Genomic DNA, 19,173 nt, shown 5'->3' on the forward strand with positions numbered 1-19,173 from the left:
GTGCCTCTTCAGAGCTGGAATCAACTCTCACACCTTTGGCTGAGCATCAAATGAGAATGGTTGGTCTTCAGAATCCACATGGCACAAATAGGCACTAGAATCTTTATGCACAAGATGATCACACTGGGAGAGGCCAGAGGGAACCAAGACAGAAAATCCACTTTTCCCATTTCTTCCTCAATTGGGGGACACGCAAAGAAACGGAGGAGCGAATCCCCTGCACTATTACCACTTGCTTATAATTGAATTCAAGTATGTTAGGTATGCATGATGAGATGTCACTGAGAGGTGAGATAGAACAGCCTTTGTGATAGAATTAAAGTGGGGGTGAAGAGTAGACAGGGAACACAGGAGATGAAACAGGTGGTTTTAGGTTTTGGGGGTGAAGAGAGTGGGAGGTGGTAATTTATTTCAGGCTGTTTCCAAAAGAATGCCTTTCATTCTGTGTCAAGTCAGAGTGGACTAGTACCTATCTTTCCTAGAGAACCTAACCAATCCTCACTAACGTGAATGATGCTGATTTGATGCGATAAACCTATGCCTCTTTTTCAAGAGATGCACAATAACACTCTTGACTGATGGTGTTAGCAAGGATTCCTATGACTGACAAACTGTGTCCAAATAGCAGCCATTAAGGCATTTGAATTGCTGATTCTGAATTAAGCATTTTCCCTTGTAACATTCACAATTCATAGCTTGGAGCACCTTTTCTTCCAAAAGGGAAGAAAACTTTAATCAGGAGTTAATGCTGTCATATTGATGTACTGTTTCATCCTAAAGCTGAGCTGACTGGGGAGTAGGGATTCCCAGACACCCTCCTGGAGGCACTGCTCGTCAACCCTCAGAAAACCCAACTCTTGAGAACTTGAGCTTCATCTCACTCTGCATGTTTCCCACTCTGGGGATGCAGAGAAATTGCAGAAAACTCCCCCAAATGTCCAGGGTGGTACACTGGCCTTCTCAGTGGGGAACTTGGTAAGAGATTGGATAGGAAGGTGAAGAGGGGAGCCCTGAGTGGCTCCAAGCACACACAGTTGTCAGAGACACACACCTGGTCTTTTTTTCTCCAAAGAGCACAGCTCAAGAGACAATGGGACTAGAAAGGCAAAGGTATGCAGGTTAAACTTATGAAAAAACCTTGACTGCGAGCCTATGTAAATACTAGGAATGACTACGTATGTACTAAGATAAAATATGAGCTCTCCCTAAGCAAAGCCTCACACCAATGCTCCCCAAGGCAAAAAGGCCATAGGCGCCTGGCCCCAGAAAGTCCTCTGGAATTCTCCTGCGCTTCCTAAGGAAGGAAGAAGGCAGCTTTGAATGACAACCATCAGACTTGAAATTTTTCCATACCTCTAATTCTGACAAGACCAGTTCCGGGTGTGCTCTGCTTGGCTGAGGTCACAGGGTTCCCCAATCCCCAGGAGTGAGTCATCTGACCCTGGGGAGTATGGTGTGAGGAGTGAGGAGTCATATGAGATGGAAGAGGGACTGAAAAACATACCCCAATAGCATGAAATAATTTCTAAACATTTTTATTTCAAATCTCTTTTCACCCCTCCCCCAAAAGACATGAGTCAGTACAGCAATCATAAAAAGGAGATACAAACACAAGAGTCAAATGTCTCCCGCACTGACACTTACAAAAAACTGGGAATTGTACATGGGGTTCCAAACAGGACCTGCAGCAGCTACTAATGTCCCTTTACAAGAGTCGAACATGCCTATTAATACAATATATACAGACACCCCATTCTGGAACTAATCTACAGGGACATCCCAACACCCACCCCTCAAGCCCCAGAAAAATACCAAAACACACCCAAAGTGCATTTGTTTTGTTTATATCAAAACATCTTTCCCCGCCCCACCCTCAGACCCTCCCACCCCATTTAAGATTGGCCTGCAAGTCTATTTTAACCATTTAGTAATTTTTATAGTTTATGAAAATAAATTATACAGCAACTATTTTAATAAATTAAGCACAAAAAGGGAGAGGAAAGGAGGAAAATTAAATGGGAAAACCCAGGCCACGCTTTGGCTTGGAAGAGGGCAAGGTGGCTGAAGTGGACAGAAGTGGTTGCGGAGGGTGTGGCTCCCCTCTGGCGAAGAATCGGCAACCACCAGAGCCCAGAATGACACCCCTCTTGAATTTCTTAAAAACAACCAAAAAATGTACAGCAGTGGCTGTGCCACGGGCAGCACCAGTTTGGGCACTCCAATGCCTGGTCTGCCCACAGAGTGGTGCCTGGATCATGCTCATCCCTTGGAAAAGATTCTGGGCCTGTGTGGGGCAGGTCCCTGTTCAAGGGAGCACCAGGGATGAAAGAGTCAGACCAGCCTTCCCGCTCCTCCTGAGCTGGGTAGGGGGCTTAGGACGCAGTTCTGAGCGGGGCTGTGTGGTTTGCGATATCCTGGGTTCCGATCAAGAGTGTCCTAAGCTTTCCTTGCACTCTATCTCCAGGAACAACTACGACCGCAGACCAGCTGCGACCTGACATTCATGTCTTCCCACCATGGCTGGCTGCATTTTGCCTGCCCCTTGATGCCTCTTAGCATGGTGGAGGGGGTGTGGGGGTAACAGTTCCAGGTACCCTCTAAACAAGATGAAATGGGTGTGAAGGCATGTCACAGACTCAGCATGCAGGACTGGCTTCCCAGGAGGTAGATGGGACTGGGAAGGGATGGGAGAGGGGAGGAGAGAGAGAAGACAGGAAGGGAAACAGGAAGAAAATGGGACAGCACCTATCAAGGTCAAGAAGGATGAAAAAGACAAAGACAACATTGAATCTGCATGTAAAGAAAGGTCTTTCCCTGGCAGATTAGCGTCAATATTTTAAATATAATTCATTACTCTATTTTTCTTACTGCAGCGCCCGAGTCCCCAATGCCTCTGCCTCTGTGGTCCAACCCCATCTAACTCCTCCCAAGGCTTTGTTCTCCATCTTCTCAAGGCCTCCTGTTGTTTTGTGCTGAGCAAGAAGGCTCCAATGTCAAAAGAGGATAGATCATGGGGACTGGCAAACTTGACCTTACCTTCTTGAGCTTTGTGGCCCAATAATCCTATCGCTATCCTGGAGGGGGAAAGGGGGGGGTCACACTTTTCTTTTTTTAATTTTTTTTACTTTTTCTTTTTTAATAAAAAAGGTTTACTCCCCAGGAGCAAATAAATCATTTTGAACTACTGATAAACACTGCTGCAGTGAAAAGAAAGATGGCTACATGTATGCAATAGCACAAATTCAGTGTAAGAACAGCCGTGTTGACAATCAGAGATAAAAATCATTTATCCATTCCCCCCTTTCCCACAGACCAAACCAAGAGGATTCCCATAGGGAAAATGTCTAACTCAAAAGCTCCTCCCTTGGGGACAGGGGGTATGTTATTCTCTTAAAAGTGGAAAACAAATGGCTGGTCTCCCCCCAGTGGAGGTGCTCTCAACACCCCAACTGGTGACAAGACTTCTGCAAATGAAGACGCACACGCACACACACACACCTTTCAGACGGCCCTCCAGGAGCCATAGCGCCCTATCCCAGTGCCCAGTCTTCCAACTTCAAGGCTCAAAACCAAGGGAGAGACAGCAGGACAGGGATGGATGGAACCTAAGGGGAAAGTTCCTCCCATCCCCACACCCTCCTGGGCCCTGAGGGCTTCAAGCAGGCCCTGCTCTTCTGGGGGCCGTGGGGTGAGGCCTGAATGGGCTGGCTCCCTAGTCTCTCACACCTGGATCTGGAACCACTAATAACCCTCTTTGCTCCCTAGCTCTTCCTGGATGTGTGGCTATCTCCATATCATTCCCAGCCTTAATGAGGGGACTACATAATCAGCCCAGTGAAAAGAAGGAAAGGAGGCGGAGGAGTAGAAGCCAGGGTGGCAAGCTCCCCATTGCGCCTTTCCTCTTGGTGGCTGCAGTCCTCGGCTCACATTCCAATGAATATCCATTCACTATATATATCTAGGCACAGGCAGACAACCAAGCCAAAGTCATCACCAGTGGTCCCGACCTCTCAGCTGTCACCCACTTACATAGTGCCCACATCAAAGCCCCCACCCTTCTTACTCCTGTGCTCTGATCACAGCACGAGTTTCAAGTAATAGCAAGTTGTAGCAGTAGTTGTCACTAGCTCACAGTGGTTTGCACCATCCTGAGGAAGATTACAGCAGATCGATCACAAATAAGTGAGGGTTACACAGGCAGGGCCTGAGGGTACTGACATCACCCACCCACAACTCAGAAATCAATGAGAGGGCGTCTCTAGAAGTGAGAGCCTTTTCCAGTTTGTGACTTTAAAATACAACCACAAAGGAATAAGTACCCTCAGTAGACTGCATTTCAATTAGCACTGAACAGAAATGGCAAAGGATGGGGTGGGCCCAGCCAGGAGAGATAAAGGGGAAGTGCTAATGATGGGCCAGCTGCTCCTCTTCCCTGTTTGCTTTCTGACCAGGCTGGCACCTCAGCCAACTGCCCACCTCTTCCTCCACATCTCCTGATGGAGCCTGTCTCCTCTTGCACAACTCTGTCCTGTAGCCCCTTCTACTGAGGGAGGACTAGGCTGCAGCCTGCGCTGTGATTAAAGCACAGACAGAGACAGATCACAAACAAAAGTAAACACCACCCCTCCCAGAAACAGAAAGGACGGGGTGAGGCTGAGCCTCCTCAGTTGGTTTGGATTTGTACCGAGTGCAGGAATTCTCCAACAGAAACCCCTGGTACCATAGGGGGTCCAGGTGCTCTGCCTCCTTCATCCAGGCTGCACTGAAAACAGTGAGGTCCTTGGCCAAAGGCAGGAACCCAGCTGACTTCTGGCTTTGGACTCTACTTTACCATCATAAGCTCTCAACATCCAAACCTAGGTCTAATAACTAGAAAGTTTCGGTCTAGACCGCCACCCTGAAAATGGATTCTTAGGTGCTTCTGCTCTAACTTGGGGCTATGCACTGTTCAGTACACATCAGGCAGATTCCTGCTTTCGTGCTTTCGGTTCATACATTTCTTAGTCACTGTTCTGCCCTCACCTACAACCCAAAGCCTCACTGCCTCAGAGCTTTCCTACACGATCTGGTCTACCCTAATCTTACCCACTCTGAATTTCTTTAAAGGCAGCTTTGATTCTCTGTCACACTGAGTCATTCTCCAATTGCTTCATGAGTGACATTCGCCTAAAAGCTCCCTAAGGCTAGATACACATGCTTAAAAAATAATTTTTAAAATTATGGGTAGTGAAATGGTTTTTTAAAAAAATCCTAGATAGCTGCACATCAGCCACTCAAAGATCCCACTGGATTCCGGACTTCAGGCTCTCTAGTGGCGGCAGGGTGGGATGTGGTGTGTGGCACTTTCTGCAAGATGGCAAGTTAATCTGTACCCTCAAGAGGCAACAGTCACAGGTTAAGCCAATTTCTGGGAGCACAATTTTAACTGGTTGGTAATACTACCATGGAAGCCAAGGAGAAAAGCAGCACCTCCTGACATCGGAGGTGGGCTGTATTAATGCTAGAGAGTTCATTTTGTGGGCCACCTCTTTGGAGCCAAATAACAGTGCAAGTTTCCTCCCTATTTATTCCATGCAGGTCGTAAGGTAGAAGGCCAATGCTTCCAGATGAGGCAGTCCTATAGATTAACAAGCACAGGGGCCTCACCCCAAACCATCGGGAAACCATGAACCTGACAGCATTATTTATCTCGTGAGATAAGGCAGAAATAAAGCACAAGGTAACCAGAAGAGGCAGTCTAATGGAACACTTACTGCGAAAGAGTAATAAAGACCAAACAGCTCAATTTTCACATCTTAATAGCATACCTTTCCCCAGAGTAACTCTACAGAAAACCAAATTCATAATGTTATATGATTTGACAATGACCTGCTTCAGAAAAAATTAAAGTCCATTGAAAAGCCCTGGAGTTTTTCTCCCTCCTCACTTTCACCTGGAAGACAGGCAACTCTGAAATCAGCATCTGACAGAATCCCAATGAAAGGAGGGCAAGCGGGATTTGACTCAGGAAAAGGTTTGGGTTGCCAGAAACACAGGAAAATAAAGCCCTTGCTACCTCCTGTCTCAGAAATGGGACGACAGTGATAAGCCTAAAAATATGAGATGTAATGCTCTCCCCCTCCTGATCTAAGGACATCACATTAAGGCTGAGACACTAGAGAGCTCTCTCTAGAAGAATACAACTATGATAGCTTTGTTTTCCACCTGCCTCCACATTTCTTCTCACTAGCCGACAGACATATGGAGGGAAGCAACACTGACTCCTAAGTTACGGGTGCAGTTTGCCATTAAGAATCTGGAGGCATGCTCCATTACCTTTAGCAGCCCGTGATTGGAGCGCTGAACTGCTCAGGTGATGAGAAAAAATACTGCCTTGACAGCTGGCGGAAGCAAAACAAGTGATGTTACCATGACCAGAGTGAAATGTACAGTTATCTTGGGGAATGGACTGAGGGTGGGGAAAGAATGGGGCTAACTTGAGGTCACAGAGCTTAGGAATCAAGTAAATCAAAATGAATCCAGCTTCTATGAGAGGTGATTCTAAATCAGGTTCCTAAACCGGAAAAGGAAAGGATGAGGAGTCACTACTTCCCCCAACAGAGGCCATCTGTCAGTTTCTGTCCAGTAACCTTTTATCCGAGCCCACCCACCTGCTTTCTTTCCTGCTCCTACTGAAAGTTACCCATGCTTAAAGAGAAGCAGATTCTCATCCCTCCGAAACTCCCAACTTGATTTGCACTTCTCCTCTTCCCTTCTTCAAGGTCAATGGTGAAGACTCGCATTCTGCCTTTGGCACCAGCTTCATGACCGACACAGGCAACACCACCCACCCCCTCCTTTGGACCTGCTCACCCTTCACAACACTTCCAATCCAATGGGCACAAACCCCAGCTGTCTTTAAGGTGAGTTTTCCATACCAAGAAATGTAAATATCCAAAACAAAACTTGTGAAAAAGGAACAGTGTTGAGACTTCTTCCAGTTTTCCAAGGAGCTCATCCAGTTCCAAAATGCCACAGGGGCTCGATGTGAGAGGTGGAGCCCCCAAGAGGAGAGTATGGTTGTGTGCTTCTTCCAAGCCCCAGGGTGGCGAGGGGAACCAAACTCTTCGCGCAGAGGATCCCAACCCTTCCTACTCCCTCCTTGTTTCATGGTAGCTTCATTTCATTCTTCAAAACTGGAGCTTGGCAACCAAATCTAGCTTAATAAAAAAAGAAAAAAAAAGAGGGAAAAAAATTAGAGTGGTTCAATAGAGTAGAACCAAAATGGAGTGAAAAAATAGCTTAACCTCTGGAAGTAACAAAGTAAAGCTCAGAAGGAGAAAGGAGTCTGGCTAGCCAAGGACTCCTACAAACACAACACCTGACTGGGGATGTAGCAACAGCCTTTGCTGGAGAAGCCGGAGCAGCCTAGATCCTGGATGCTAAAAAAGGTTCTAAAATAACAAATATATCCTACTATTTTGCCTAACTTCTCTCTTTCCATTTTCCTTCCTCCTTAATTTTCTATCTACTTCCCCCGACTTCTCCCCTAAGGCCCACCTGCTCTAGGGATTAAAAATGGAGCTGAGCAAAAAAAAAAAAAAAAAAGGAGCTGAGCCCCTAAAGTAACCCCTTGAGAGCCTGTAGATCTCTGGCTATTAAAGAAGGTTGACATATAATCACAAAGGCCAGTGCACCTTCTACTTTCTGATTTAAGAAGGGCACTATTCAAGCTGTAACACTCCGAGCACCCTGGCATGAAATTCCCAAGGTAACAGACCAAATGGTCCATTCAGAACTCCCAAATTAAAATCAGCTCAACCAACAAGTCATAAAGACTAAATTTTACACTTTAAAGTCCTTTCCCATGAGAAGTATTACTTCCTCTTTTTTAAGGGGCCAGGGTCTAAATCAGGAGCAAATAAAGTATGATGCTTATTCTTTGCCACAGACAATCCCAGTGTCACAGCAAAAAAACAGACCCTGGGAGTTCAGTTCAATCCTTTACCGACACATCACTGCCCCATACACTCATGACAAATAGCTACTCTTGGCCTATATCTGATCTTATTATGCCCCTTCCCATCTCAGGGCCTTTCTAAGACCCCTTACCCAGAATACTCTGCTCCTAGATCCTCTCCTGGCTGACTAAATATTCAGATCTCAGCTGAAATGTCACCTCCTCACAGGAGACTTCCCTAATCATCCAAATTTGAGTAGTACCCCACCACTAATCACTAAACTGCACCTAGTTTTATTTTCCTCATAACATGTAAACTAAAATTAACCTATTCATTTATTTACATATTTGCTCTCTGTCTCCCCCTATGAGAACTGCAGTTCAGTGAGAACAGGACCTTTGACTATTTTGCTCAGCACTCTATTCTCAATTTACACTGGAAACACACACACACACACGTTAAATGGATTAAAAAATGGAGGAATAATTCCTATGGAAAACCATTCCATCTCTGGACCTCCCTGTTAAAAAAAGGTTCTTCTAAAGTTGGACTGAAATCTAACTCCTTATAACTTATGTCCATTGTGGTCCTTGTCCCACCCCCTGGAACTACACAAAATAAGGTTAATACTCTTCCTTAAGAAAATCCATGAAACAGTTCTTTTGGCTATCAAGTCCCTCTCACCCTGAAACTTCTCTGTTTGTGTTAATCATTTATTCTTCAAATGATGAAGTTTGGAATCCTCCACTATCCCGAATCTCTCTCTGAATGTGCTCCTGTTCACGTGTGTTCCTCTGAGGGCACAGCACCCACAGAAGCAGTGCTCTAACCTAAGGGTCCTAATTACTCTTCCAGGGTGTGGTCCAGTAGATAGGCCTCCCAAATTCCCTTCCACCTTCCCACCCTAAGCTGGACTGTAAAGCCACTGAGCAGATATATGCTCCTAAACATTAGGGCATTTAGATGTTTTAGAAGACACTTCTGAGGGCATACAATTTCTACATAATTGAAGATATAAGAGGCTGTACACCCAATCCAAGATCTCTTAAGTTAAAACTAAGGCTCCCAGAGTTACCATTTGCTGATCTCTTCACTCCTTCTCTCATTGTTAGTCCTTCTCTCTATGTTAGCCCTTATTAGCCCGGCCCACGTGCTTTCCCCTCAATAACACAGGAACAAGGCCTTCCAGAGCCAAGAGGAGACACATAGCTGGGTTCACCTTCGCCATGGCTCAAGAAAACCCATGGAACATAAACTCCAATGGTCACTCTCTTGTTATGGAGAGAGGATGGAGAGATTAAAGTCCCCTTTCACTCTAGGGTCGTTGTATGTAAAACCACACTACAAAAATCACTATTCTCTAGCAATTTTGTTCCCTATTCACCTCTACCTTTCAATGTTCATATTAATGTGATTTAAAAGACATTAGAATTCATCTCCAGAAACCAGTATTCCAAGATATTTTATGGGAAACTAAATGAGTAGAGCTCAATTAGTATAGCAAGGGGAGACTAATCTATAGATAAATGAATTCCTTAGTTAATTCACCTATTCTATTGAACCATTTACTTTCCAGTGGCCTGAACGGCAAGCTGTTTTTCCTCCTCCCTCTATGCCAAGCTGTGAGACACAGTGGAGCTCTCACTGAAGTGCATATCTATTGCAATTAAAAGCATGTTTGCATTACCTTTGATGAAGTTTCCTTCCCCTTTGGTTTCCTGCTTTATATGCCATTTGTACAATATCAGGGAGATCAACCAAGGTATGAGAGAAAGCTGCACACTTATCTACACGTGTGTCCTCCTTCATCATATTCAGTGGTTAGCCTGCATGTTACTTGGCAAATATTCTTTAAGCTTTTCTTTTTTATTTGCTCTTCTCCCAACTGGGGTATGCGCCCCTTGGGAGCTCCATTATCAGATGTGGTAACTCTGTGGGCAGATGCCTAGATCGGGGTACACATGCAGGATGGTGGGAGGGTGTGGAGGCGGGACAAGGCCCATACATCATGACAACTGCCCAGGAAGAGAGACAGCTGGACAGTGAGGCAAAGAGCTCATACCCTTGGTGGTGACCAGCAGGGGGCCCCTCGCTACGTGGAAGGTTCTACCTCTTGCTTCTGTTTGGAAATGAGCTGAGCTTCCTTTAGAGACAGGTATACCTCTTCCTGAGGATCATAGTAGTAGAACTTTCGGATATAAGAGATCAGAGGTCTGTGAAAAACAAAAGAGAGATACAGACAAAGTGTCATTTACACAGGTTATAAAAGAAAGACCATCTTTGTTCAACCCTTCCTTCTTTTCAATTCCTATATGGTTGAGACTACACCAAAGACTCTGCTACCCTAACAAAATTCCCACTTTCTCATTTATTATAGTTGTTTCCTTCTCTTCATATAGACTACTGAAGGGAAATACACACACACCTTCCTGCCTTCTGGTTGCAAAGTGACAGTTCTAGAGCTAGGTGCCAAGACACAGGAGAAGCGAAAGGCGGATGCTTGTGAATATTGCCAGGTTCTGTCTGTGCAATCAGCTTGCCGGCCTCCCAAACATTTTTAACTAACCCTCCTCCCTGCCCCGACCCTAAAGACCCCGTCATACTTAGGCAGTGGGAGATCCGGGATGTGATCTATCCGGACGAGCTGTCGGATTCGGAATCTGCAAAGGTGCTGGAGGGATTTGACATTGCTGAATCGGGACACTGGATAGAGCAGCTGAACTGGAGTTGGTGGCAGTCCTTCAAGAATGAAAACCAAGAGAAATATTCAGAGAGAACAATGCAGCTAACTATAATTTCTCTTATGAAAAGAGTCCAGGGAAGGGAAATGGGGCTTCTTCATAGTTCATCTATGTGTTCTGTGCAAAAGCTCCCTTCCACAAAGGACTGCTGACTTCCATTTGCAGAAACACTACTACCATATTTCACACTTAAGAGAATCTCTCCTCCTCAGCGAGGGCCTCCCTAGCATCACTCTTAACACCTGAGGGTCCCACTCTTCAGAACAGCCCAAAGAAAAATGGCCAAGGTAGAGACTTTGAGGGGAACCAAGTGGCCAATCCCAGGCCTGAGGCTCTCAGGGAAGGGGAAGAATTGAAAGCATCACTGCTGGGAATGGGAGATACTTGTTTGGTACATCTAGCAGTACCCTGAAGTTGAGGTCTCAAAAGGCTGTTCAGAGGAGTCCCCACTAAATTCCAACTGAGAGGCTGGCAAAGCAAAAGGCAACAGCTGGGATCAAAGTTTACAAGTCCATCACTCCCACCATTTACTTCAAGCCAGAACAATCAGGTTTAGCCACCTCTTATCTCTCACCCTTCTTGCTTCTGAAATTTTAGGCTGGGTACAGGAACAGAAAAAAAAAATGATATTATTAAAAGAAAAGCAACTATAGTAGCTTGGGGAAGCTGGAATTAGAATTACTCAGTACAAAAGTGCCTGCTGACTGATGTCAGCCAGGTCCAATGGGAGTACCATACTCCTATGTTTCATCAATTATCAGCAGGCTCTATGCTCATAGGGAAATTCCAACCTCTCAAGGGTCGACACCACAGAACGGGGACACCCAGAATAGCAGGGACACTGAAAGAGGTTCAAAGGAACAAAGAATATCCTGGTTTCAATCAACAAGGAGGCTATGAAAAGGGGCTATCTACAATAAGCAAACTGCTCTCACAAAGTATCTGAGTTGCAAAATATTTGAAACAATTATTTTTCTTAGCCATTGTCATATCAAAAGAAATTCTGTAGACACAATTTGTTGAAAATAAAATATCTACTATTTTTGTAGTTTAATTTCAAGCAGTTTTTAAACTTGTTTCAAGGCATGAGAAGAAAAAAATTAGAGCTTGCAGATTGCCTCCCAAAGTCTTTTCATGGTTGTTGACAACTGACTGTCTAAAAAAATAAAATATATATTATACTGTTATTAAACAAGTAAGCTTATCTTAAAAACATTCTCTTCATTTAGTCTTTAGAACTTTACTTTTGAGACAGATACCACTATCATCCCCATTTTACATATGAAGAAATTGAGGCCAACTGGACTTAAAGAACTTGTTCATGGCACAGAACCAAGAAAGCTGGCCTGCCTTGAACACCTGCTGTCTGAGGAAGAGTTTAGCCCATGGAACCTCTCAGCGGGGTTCTCCGTGAGTCTCCCCAGAGCGCGCGCCTGTCCTAGGTCTGACAGGGGCTATCCAGGACAGTCGTAGCACCCTGATACATGACCAGCCTTAGTTCCCACCTTCTCACTTCCACCTCTTCAGGCCTAAGGCTTATATTTTGAAGCACTGTCTCCCTCCACCCACGTGGTTGGCCCTCTCCTCACAAACCATTTTAAAAAAATAATTCACACATGGATTTTTCTCTTGAATATATTTAAACTCAAATGGTTTTGAAAATGATTGGGCGTTCGAATGCCTCTTTGAATTTATCCTTTTGCTCACGTTTTTAAAATATTCTTTACTACATTAAACTTTGGCAATCTATGGGGGTTGGCTATAATATTGCTAAATTCAACATGATATTTCAGAGAAAAAAGTAATTTATGTATCTAATTATTTAGTCCCAAAGACACACTAGTATAGGACTAGTGCCTAAAGAGTTCAGGATAATAAGCAGCATATAATTATCTGATTGTTTGCCTACTTGAATTCTAATGACCATATATACTTGCCTATTTAATTGTGTTACTTTTCGCCTTAGGTCCACAAATAGCAATTTGAAACCTGTTAATTCTCCGATATTCTCTGGTGTCAACCTGACCATTAGCTGTTTGCCCTCACATTCAGAGCTCTCACATTTAGAGCCTGTTAACAGAAAAGGTTAGAAATGAAAATAAATCCAAGATAAAACACCAGTGAGTGCAGCTGAAAGGGAGAGGTGAACAGTAGTCATCAGGAACTTTCCTTTGGTCCGCATGCCAGGGCTCTTGGGCACAAATCCAGTTACCTGCTACTTCACTGTCATCTCTTCTCCAGCATGGACCAGGGTTAGGGGTGACAAATCAAAGACCTAGGTCTTTCTGCCACACCAAGAGGTTCCCCAAGGACCAGAATTATCCAGCCCAAAATGTCAAAAGTGCTAAATTGAGAGACCCTGGGATATAGGGAAGACATATCACTGGACAAGCAATATAAGTGTAATGATGGTTACAAAAGAGGAAGTAACCAATTTCCTTAGAGTTTTCTAATTCAAAGTGTGATTAAAAAACAAAAGTTATTTTCTCTTCATGCACTTTGCAGATGAAGTCTCCCAACTAAGAAGGACATGTTCAGTTTGAGTTCTAGCTCTCCCAGGGTCAGAGGTTTTATGCTAATCCATCACAATCTCTTTTTGAGACTGCTGCCCGGTATTAGAGGCTTAGTTTATAACTCTACAATGGGCCAGACTGAGATGTAATCAGTGACCTCAGATTTGTTATGACCATGTTCCAATACTACAAGAAGCGATAAGGAGAAACCAAGCTCAGGTGCCATCACTTTTACCAAGGGCCCCTCCCCTAGATGCTAATTATTCCATTTATTCTAATTAGTTTCTTTCTGCTCCTTATGTGCCACCAGTGAGAACTTTCCCATTAGTCCTAGGCTTTATGATTCCTATGATCCCTGGCATCCCTTTAACACCAGTCTGGATGCATCTGGCTCTAGAATTGAGCCAGAAAAACCTGACTTTGCATCCTATCTCTGCAACTCAGTATACATCAGTTTCTCAATCTGCTGAGAGGGAGGGAGGGAGGAAGGGAAGAAGGAAAGGAGGAATGGAGGGAGGAAGAGAGAGGGAAGGAAAGAGAGAGGGAGAGAGAGAGACTATAATATCCCTTCAAAGGATTTGGAAAGGGTCAAATGAAGTAATATCTGGCCCCTTGTGGGTATTCAGTTATCATCATCCCAAAGTCTGAAAAGACTCTTTTTCAAATCTACTGATTTAAAATTCCTGGTGCAGGATGACAGAGCTCAACCTAAATGCTACGACTACCTCCCTTCACGCCAATCCTCGCTCTGAATACGTCAACCTTACAGAATGCCTACACCTTTATGATAAGCAAAGCAGGGCAGCAAACATATGGTGAAGGAGAACACTGGCTTTGCCTTCTTTGTCCCAATCCTTCAAAGAGAGGTCCCTTAGGGTCCAGGACAAATAGTAACTCTGCTCTGTCTTCTCAACTTGATTATATTTTTAAGTGTAAACAGATACCCTACCCATAGCATTCCCCATAGGTCCCAGAAAGATACCTTCTACTAACAAACACAATTGTATCTTCTTTATGTAGTCTCCACAAAACCCAGCAAACTCATGTTTCTGTTTGCTTATTGATGCTTCTTCCCATAACAGAGTGGTGGTAAATAAAGCATAAGATTTGGAGTCAGTTGTGCCTGGGTTTGATTCCTGGCTTCAGCTAAGTTACCTTTAGAGTAATTTCACTTTTGAGCCTCAGCCTCAGTGGCAAAATGAAAACAGTCTTATCTATAAATAATAAACCAATCTATTAGCTAAAAAACTTAGAGATGTAAATAAGAACCTGACAAAGTACCTGGCACATGACAGACACTCAATAAACAGTAGCAATTATTATAATCTCTAACCATTAACAATGTTAAGAATCTTAGTTAAAACTTCTGCAGACAGGGCACATTTGTGGAATGAAGTGAGCTATACCTGAGCAGTTCATGAAGTCATTCAACACTCTACAAGTACATACATGCTCCAGACTCCAGAATCCTCTGAGAGGATTTCCTTGGTTCACTCACAAACAGAGTGTATGAGCCTGCCCTTGTTGACCACTGCCACGCCTTGTACTGAATTTTTTCTTCTTGTACTGAATTTAGCATGTACTATTACCTTTATCTTCCTACCTGTTCCCTCTTTGAGGGTATGAGCTCTCCGAGGGCAGAGATGTGGCTTATTTTATACTGAGTTACAAAAATAAATGCTTGTTCAATAAATACTCCCCAAAAGCCACAAACTTTAAAAACTGCTATGGATAACCAGTGTCACCTCAATAATTTTAATTAAAAAAAAATTGCAACACAGAGCAATTTCAGTAAGAAAGGATTCTAACTTTTTCCTTTAACCAAGTCAACTGCATGAGACCCAACTGTGTTGACAGCACTGAGGCAAATACTAAATGAAGTGAGAATTAATACAGTTCGCACCCTGTCATGCCTTATTTAAATCACCAAGATTATAAAACACATTCCTGTAACCTGGCTCAATCCTGTTACTGATGTTTTGCCTGAGGCTCTCCTGTAACTTCTTTTTAGAGAATTTCTTGGCACCCTATTTGTTTAAAAATCTTAATTTAATTCAATGGGAAAGCACAACATTCTCATTTTAAGTTCTCTTTCTATCTTAGAAATGCCTCAATTAATGTGCTTGTCATTTTACTTTTCCCAACACTATAAAAGCAGATTCCTCCAAACCACCTCCTTCTCTCCCTCCAATACATATTATACAAGCTTCCCTACTTAGTGGGCAGGAGGACTACAAAACCACACGAGTAAGGATGGGAACTTCCCAATGCTCCCACTGGTAGGGATACAAGATACAATAAAAAGCACCTACTCTTTAACAGAAAGTTTAGTACAACACAGACAAGATCCAGAGCAGACTGCCATTGAATTCAGCCTCCTTGACACTCATCATTGCCTTTCTAGTGAACCCACTTTTACCTTCCCTGTTCCCGTTGAAATGACTTGAGAGCTCTCACCTCTGTTTCACATGTAAGTGTAAGATGCCTGGATCAGGGACAAGGAGCTATTTCTGAATATTAAATATTTACATGATGCCTGGACATGAGAGGCAGGAATAGTTTTCTCATTCATGTGGTCAGAGAGCAAAGATTCCTTCTCAATATATTGAGGGATTAATATACAAGAGTAGGGGGTTAACCACTGGACTCTAGAAAGAGTGATTGCTATAAAAGCCAGGATAAAAAGCTCTGAAGTGTGGCCTTTTGAGGAGGGGGGGAATGCATCTGATACTATACTAGAGCATACCCAAGTAAGTTCAATAATTTTATAATAACTGCAGCCTTACCTGGAACCCTGGATCTCAAGAAATAGAGAAACTTCCCATTCTTGGAGTGCATAATGGCTCTCTTAATGAACTCCACCACTGATTGACAGCGATCCTCAAACTTGGGATGACACCAAAGGCTGAAAGTTCCTGCCATGGAAAATTAAGGAGAGGTAAAAATGTAAAACTTACTTAAAAAATATCTGTGAGGCTGACTTGAACATTTTTAAGACTTTTACTTTTAGGAGGGCTGTTTATGGGCAAGCAGAGTCAAAAGCCCCTGAAGCCACCTGTTTCTGCTTATTCCACAGTTAATGGCAAGAAAAATGCTCCCTTTAATACGACATTAATTAGATCTTACTAAGCTTTTGTTAAATAAGTAAATAATAAATTCAAGTCAGAAAAAAGATATAAAAATACTTTGTCAGTATAAACACTAATCCTTAAATCAAAGACCATAATAAAAGGCATTATCTAATTCTCAGGTCTTTGCCATAGTAAAAGCAAGTTTAAATGACATCCCCTCAAGATCTAAGTCTTCAAGTATTCATGGGACAGTCAAGGAAAGAAGAGCAGTTTTGTGGGTATCACTCATGTGTGTGTGTGTGCTGGGCACCAGAAAATCAAATTCTAAGTCTTTTCCTCTTTAGCTTCTAAAATTCTACACCCCAACATGTTACAAAGATGCCACTCTAAACTTTAGAATCCCAAAGGCAAAAGGGAATCTAAACTCCCATGACTTAAAACAACAACAACAACAAACCTCCAAAACTAAAGCACTAAACCCAAAAGAATCACCCACAAAGGGGATACTAAACCACTCAAGAGAATGGCAGATCTGAGTCTTTCTAGCTACTCTTACAGTATCACTTAAAAAGACGAAGACAAATGTTCCATTGCAAAGTGGCAACTGAAAGGCCCACAAGGCTTCTATTAAAAATTCCATTTATTCAAGGAAGAAAAGTCTCTTTGAACAAAATGTAATTGGAGAACCATTTGAAAGAGTTCTCTCATTCCTGGCATCTCACCATATCAGGAACCTAGAGGTCAAGCATTTATTCATTATTCCTGTGGCCTAGTCATTTAAAATTTTAATAGGTTTATAAAAGTAGTTTACTCTGAAATGTTTCATTTTGCAATTTGTCTTTTTTGTTTGATTTTTGCTTTTAGGGGCAGCAGGAAAGAAGCAGTCTAATCCATAGTTATCTAATTCTCAGGTCTTTGGAATGAAGTTCCTTTCTTTTCATGAATCTTTAAGGCAAAGATGGGGGCAGAGAAAACCATGGACAAAGCTATGCTAACTTAGCAGCTACTTCCTGCCTCACAAGAGAAACAAACCAAATAAATCCAGTAGAACATGCCTGAGAGCAAGAAAGACATGGTATGCCTGAGAAGAGCATAAATTTGAGATGGACGTCTAACACAATTCATTTAAGGTGATCACATGTGGGAGGAGTAAGAGGGGCAAGTCCCTCAAACCCCTCAAAGTTCTCTACACTTTTTAAACCTGTAGCATATGCAGGTATTTTGATACTTGATGTATAACCCAGCCCTACCACCAATGATCACCACAAGTTTCTGGCCCAAGTCAAGTACAGAATGTCTCGATGCAAAGTCAATCCAGAGAGCAGTGTTTAACAAGTCATCTTCTAGACCTGAAGGTAACATTAAGCACAACATGGCCACAAAGGAGGAGGTGCCAACAGGGAGGAAGGTAGGCAGTCTAATGCAGGGGTCCCCAACTCCCAGGCCGTAGACCTGATGATTAATTCCCAAAAGACTACAAAGCTGACCAAGAGAGGAAATTATCATCACCATACCGCCTGGCAGAAGAGCTGGTGTGACTGTCAGGCAAAGAAATTCATAACAGAACAGTCACAAGATCAACACTAAATTCTCTTCTTCATATATATAAGTTAATAGAAAGTATCTCTAGATGTTGAGTTAAATTATAAACAAAGCTTAGGAAAATCTGTCTAGGTTATTTCTTCCTTCTACCAAGAGCGTGGTTTTACTGACTTTGTTCTGCTCTTCAACAGCCTTGTTCAGGCCCTCCTATTTAGGAGACAAGATGCTGAGAATACATTTAAATGGAATCCTACTCTCTTCCCTACCCCACCCCCAACATTTCTTCTAGTGATTGAAACCAGCATTCAATTGAGTCTGAGATTTTTTTCTCTCATTCATAGTTCTATTTCTATGAATCCTTCCTATGAAAAAGTCAAATAGCAAAGGTAGATGAAGGCTTCCTTCCAACACCAGCACTCTTACCTCTGTAGTGCTCCATTCTGGTGTGGTGGGTGATACCCTGTGATCGGAAGCTGAGGCTCAGTATATAACGAGGATCAGAGCTGTCTCGTACCAAGAAAGAACCATCTGGCTTCCCTTTCAGTTTCATCTCTGCATCTTCCCAATTCATTGGTCCCCAATACCAACCACACTATCAAAGACAAAAAGTGGTCAAGTGGTTAACAGAATAAAGAAAGGTCAAAGTTTTCAGCACAATCTATCTTAACACAGGAGAACTTCCCACTTCAACACATTGAGAGAAAAGCTGCTAAGAGTGTCTCAACCATTAGCAATGAATATCAGGCTCATCATACTCTTAGCCCTCCAAAGTTACAGAAGAATAATTCTACAATTCCATTACCAAGGCTGTACTAAAAAAAGAGACATGGGTCAGTTAATCTGTCACAAGCTGTTACATAGCTTAAACTATGTAAACATTGCTCCACAAACTATCACGTTCAATTTTTTCCCCAAGATTTAATTTTACATCTTTTATAGAACTGATAACAGCAGCATTTTGTTTTATTATAGTAAATATAGAGGTAAGGAAACTATTCTTCCTCTGAAAATAATAAAAGGGGTGCATAGTATGGAATTAGGGCGTGGGAGAGGAGGTAAGCCACCAGTGCTCAGGCACCACCTACCTTCTCCAATTCTCGCAAACTGGCTGCAAAGCTGCTTGAGTCAGGCCGGTAGAGGGGACACTGGAGGTGTTGGGGGGGCTGGCTGTGCAGGGACTCAACTGCTCTGATGGGAGCAATCCGGGGAAATGCATCTGCAGGGCAAGGGAGTGGTGATCACTTGTTTACCCTCAATGCTCCCAACCATAAGCAGACCCTCCCCCAAAACAGAGATGCTAACTGAAGAAGGGCAAGGCATTAGAAGCTAAGCTGGAAAGGGTGGAAGACAAAGCAGCGGGAAAGAG

The 19,173-nt window shown here is 43.2% G+C and overlaps 1 protein-coding gene across 4 annotated transcripts in view; it reads right to left on the reverse strand.

The window, feature by feature from the left end:
- Positions 1-1,519: 1,519 nt before the first annotated feature.
- SOCS7 (suppressor of cytokine signaling 7) overlaps positions 1,520-19,173 on the reverse strand; it is a 29,120-nt gene continuing 11,466 nt past the window's right edge. For 3 of the 4 annotated variants that reach the window (XM_006924735.3, XM_006924733.3, XM_006924736.3), the window contains 6 exons: positions 18,893-19,023; positions 18,231-18,399; positions 15,981-16,109; positions 10,544-10,679; positions 10,003-10,153; positions 1,520-7,199 (listed from right to left, as the gene is read on the reverse strand). In XM_006924735.3, the coding sequence (XP_006924797.1) occupies positions 10,033-10,153; positions 10,544-10,679; positions 15,981-16,109; positions 18,231-18,399; positions 18,893-19,023 (686 nt within the window). In that variant the 3' untranslated portion in view covers positions 1,520-7,199; positions 10,003-10,032. The remainder of the gene's footprint in view (positions 7,200-10,002; positions 10,154-10,543; positions 10,680-15,980; positions 16,110-18,230; positions 18,400-18,892; positions 19,024-19,173) is intronic. The other variant, XM_025041663.1, reaches the window with a different exon arrangement.

This window comes from Pteropus alecto, unplaced genomic scaffold, assembly GCF_000325575.1.
Source record: "Pteropus alecto unplaced genomic scaffold, ASM32557v1 scaffold98, whole genome shotgun sequence".
In the NCBI taxonomy this organism is placed as follows: domain Eukaryota; kingdom Metazoa; phylum Chordata; class Mammalia; order Chiroptera; family Pteropodidae; genus Pteropus; species Pteropus alecto.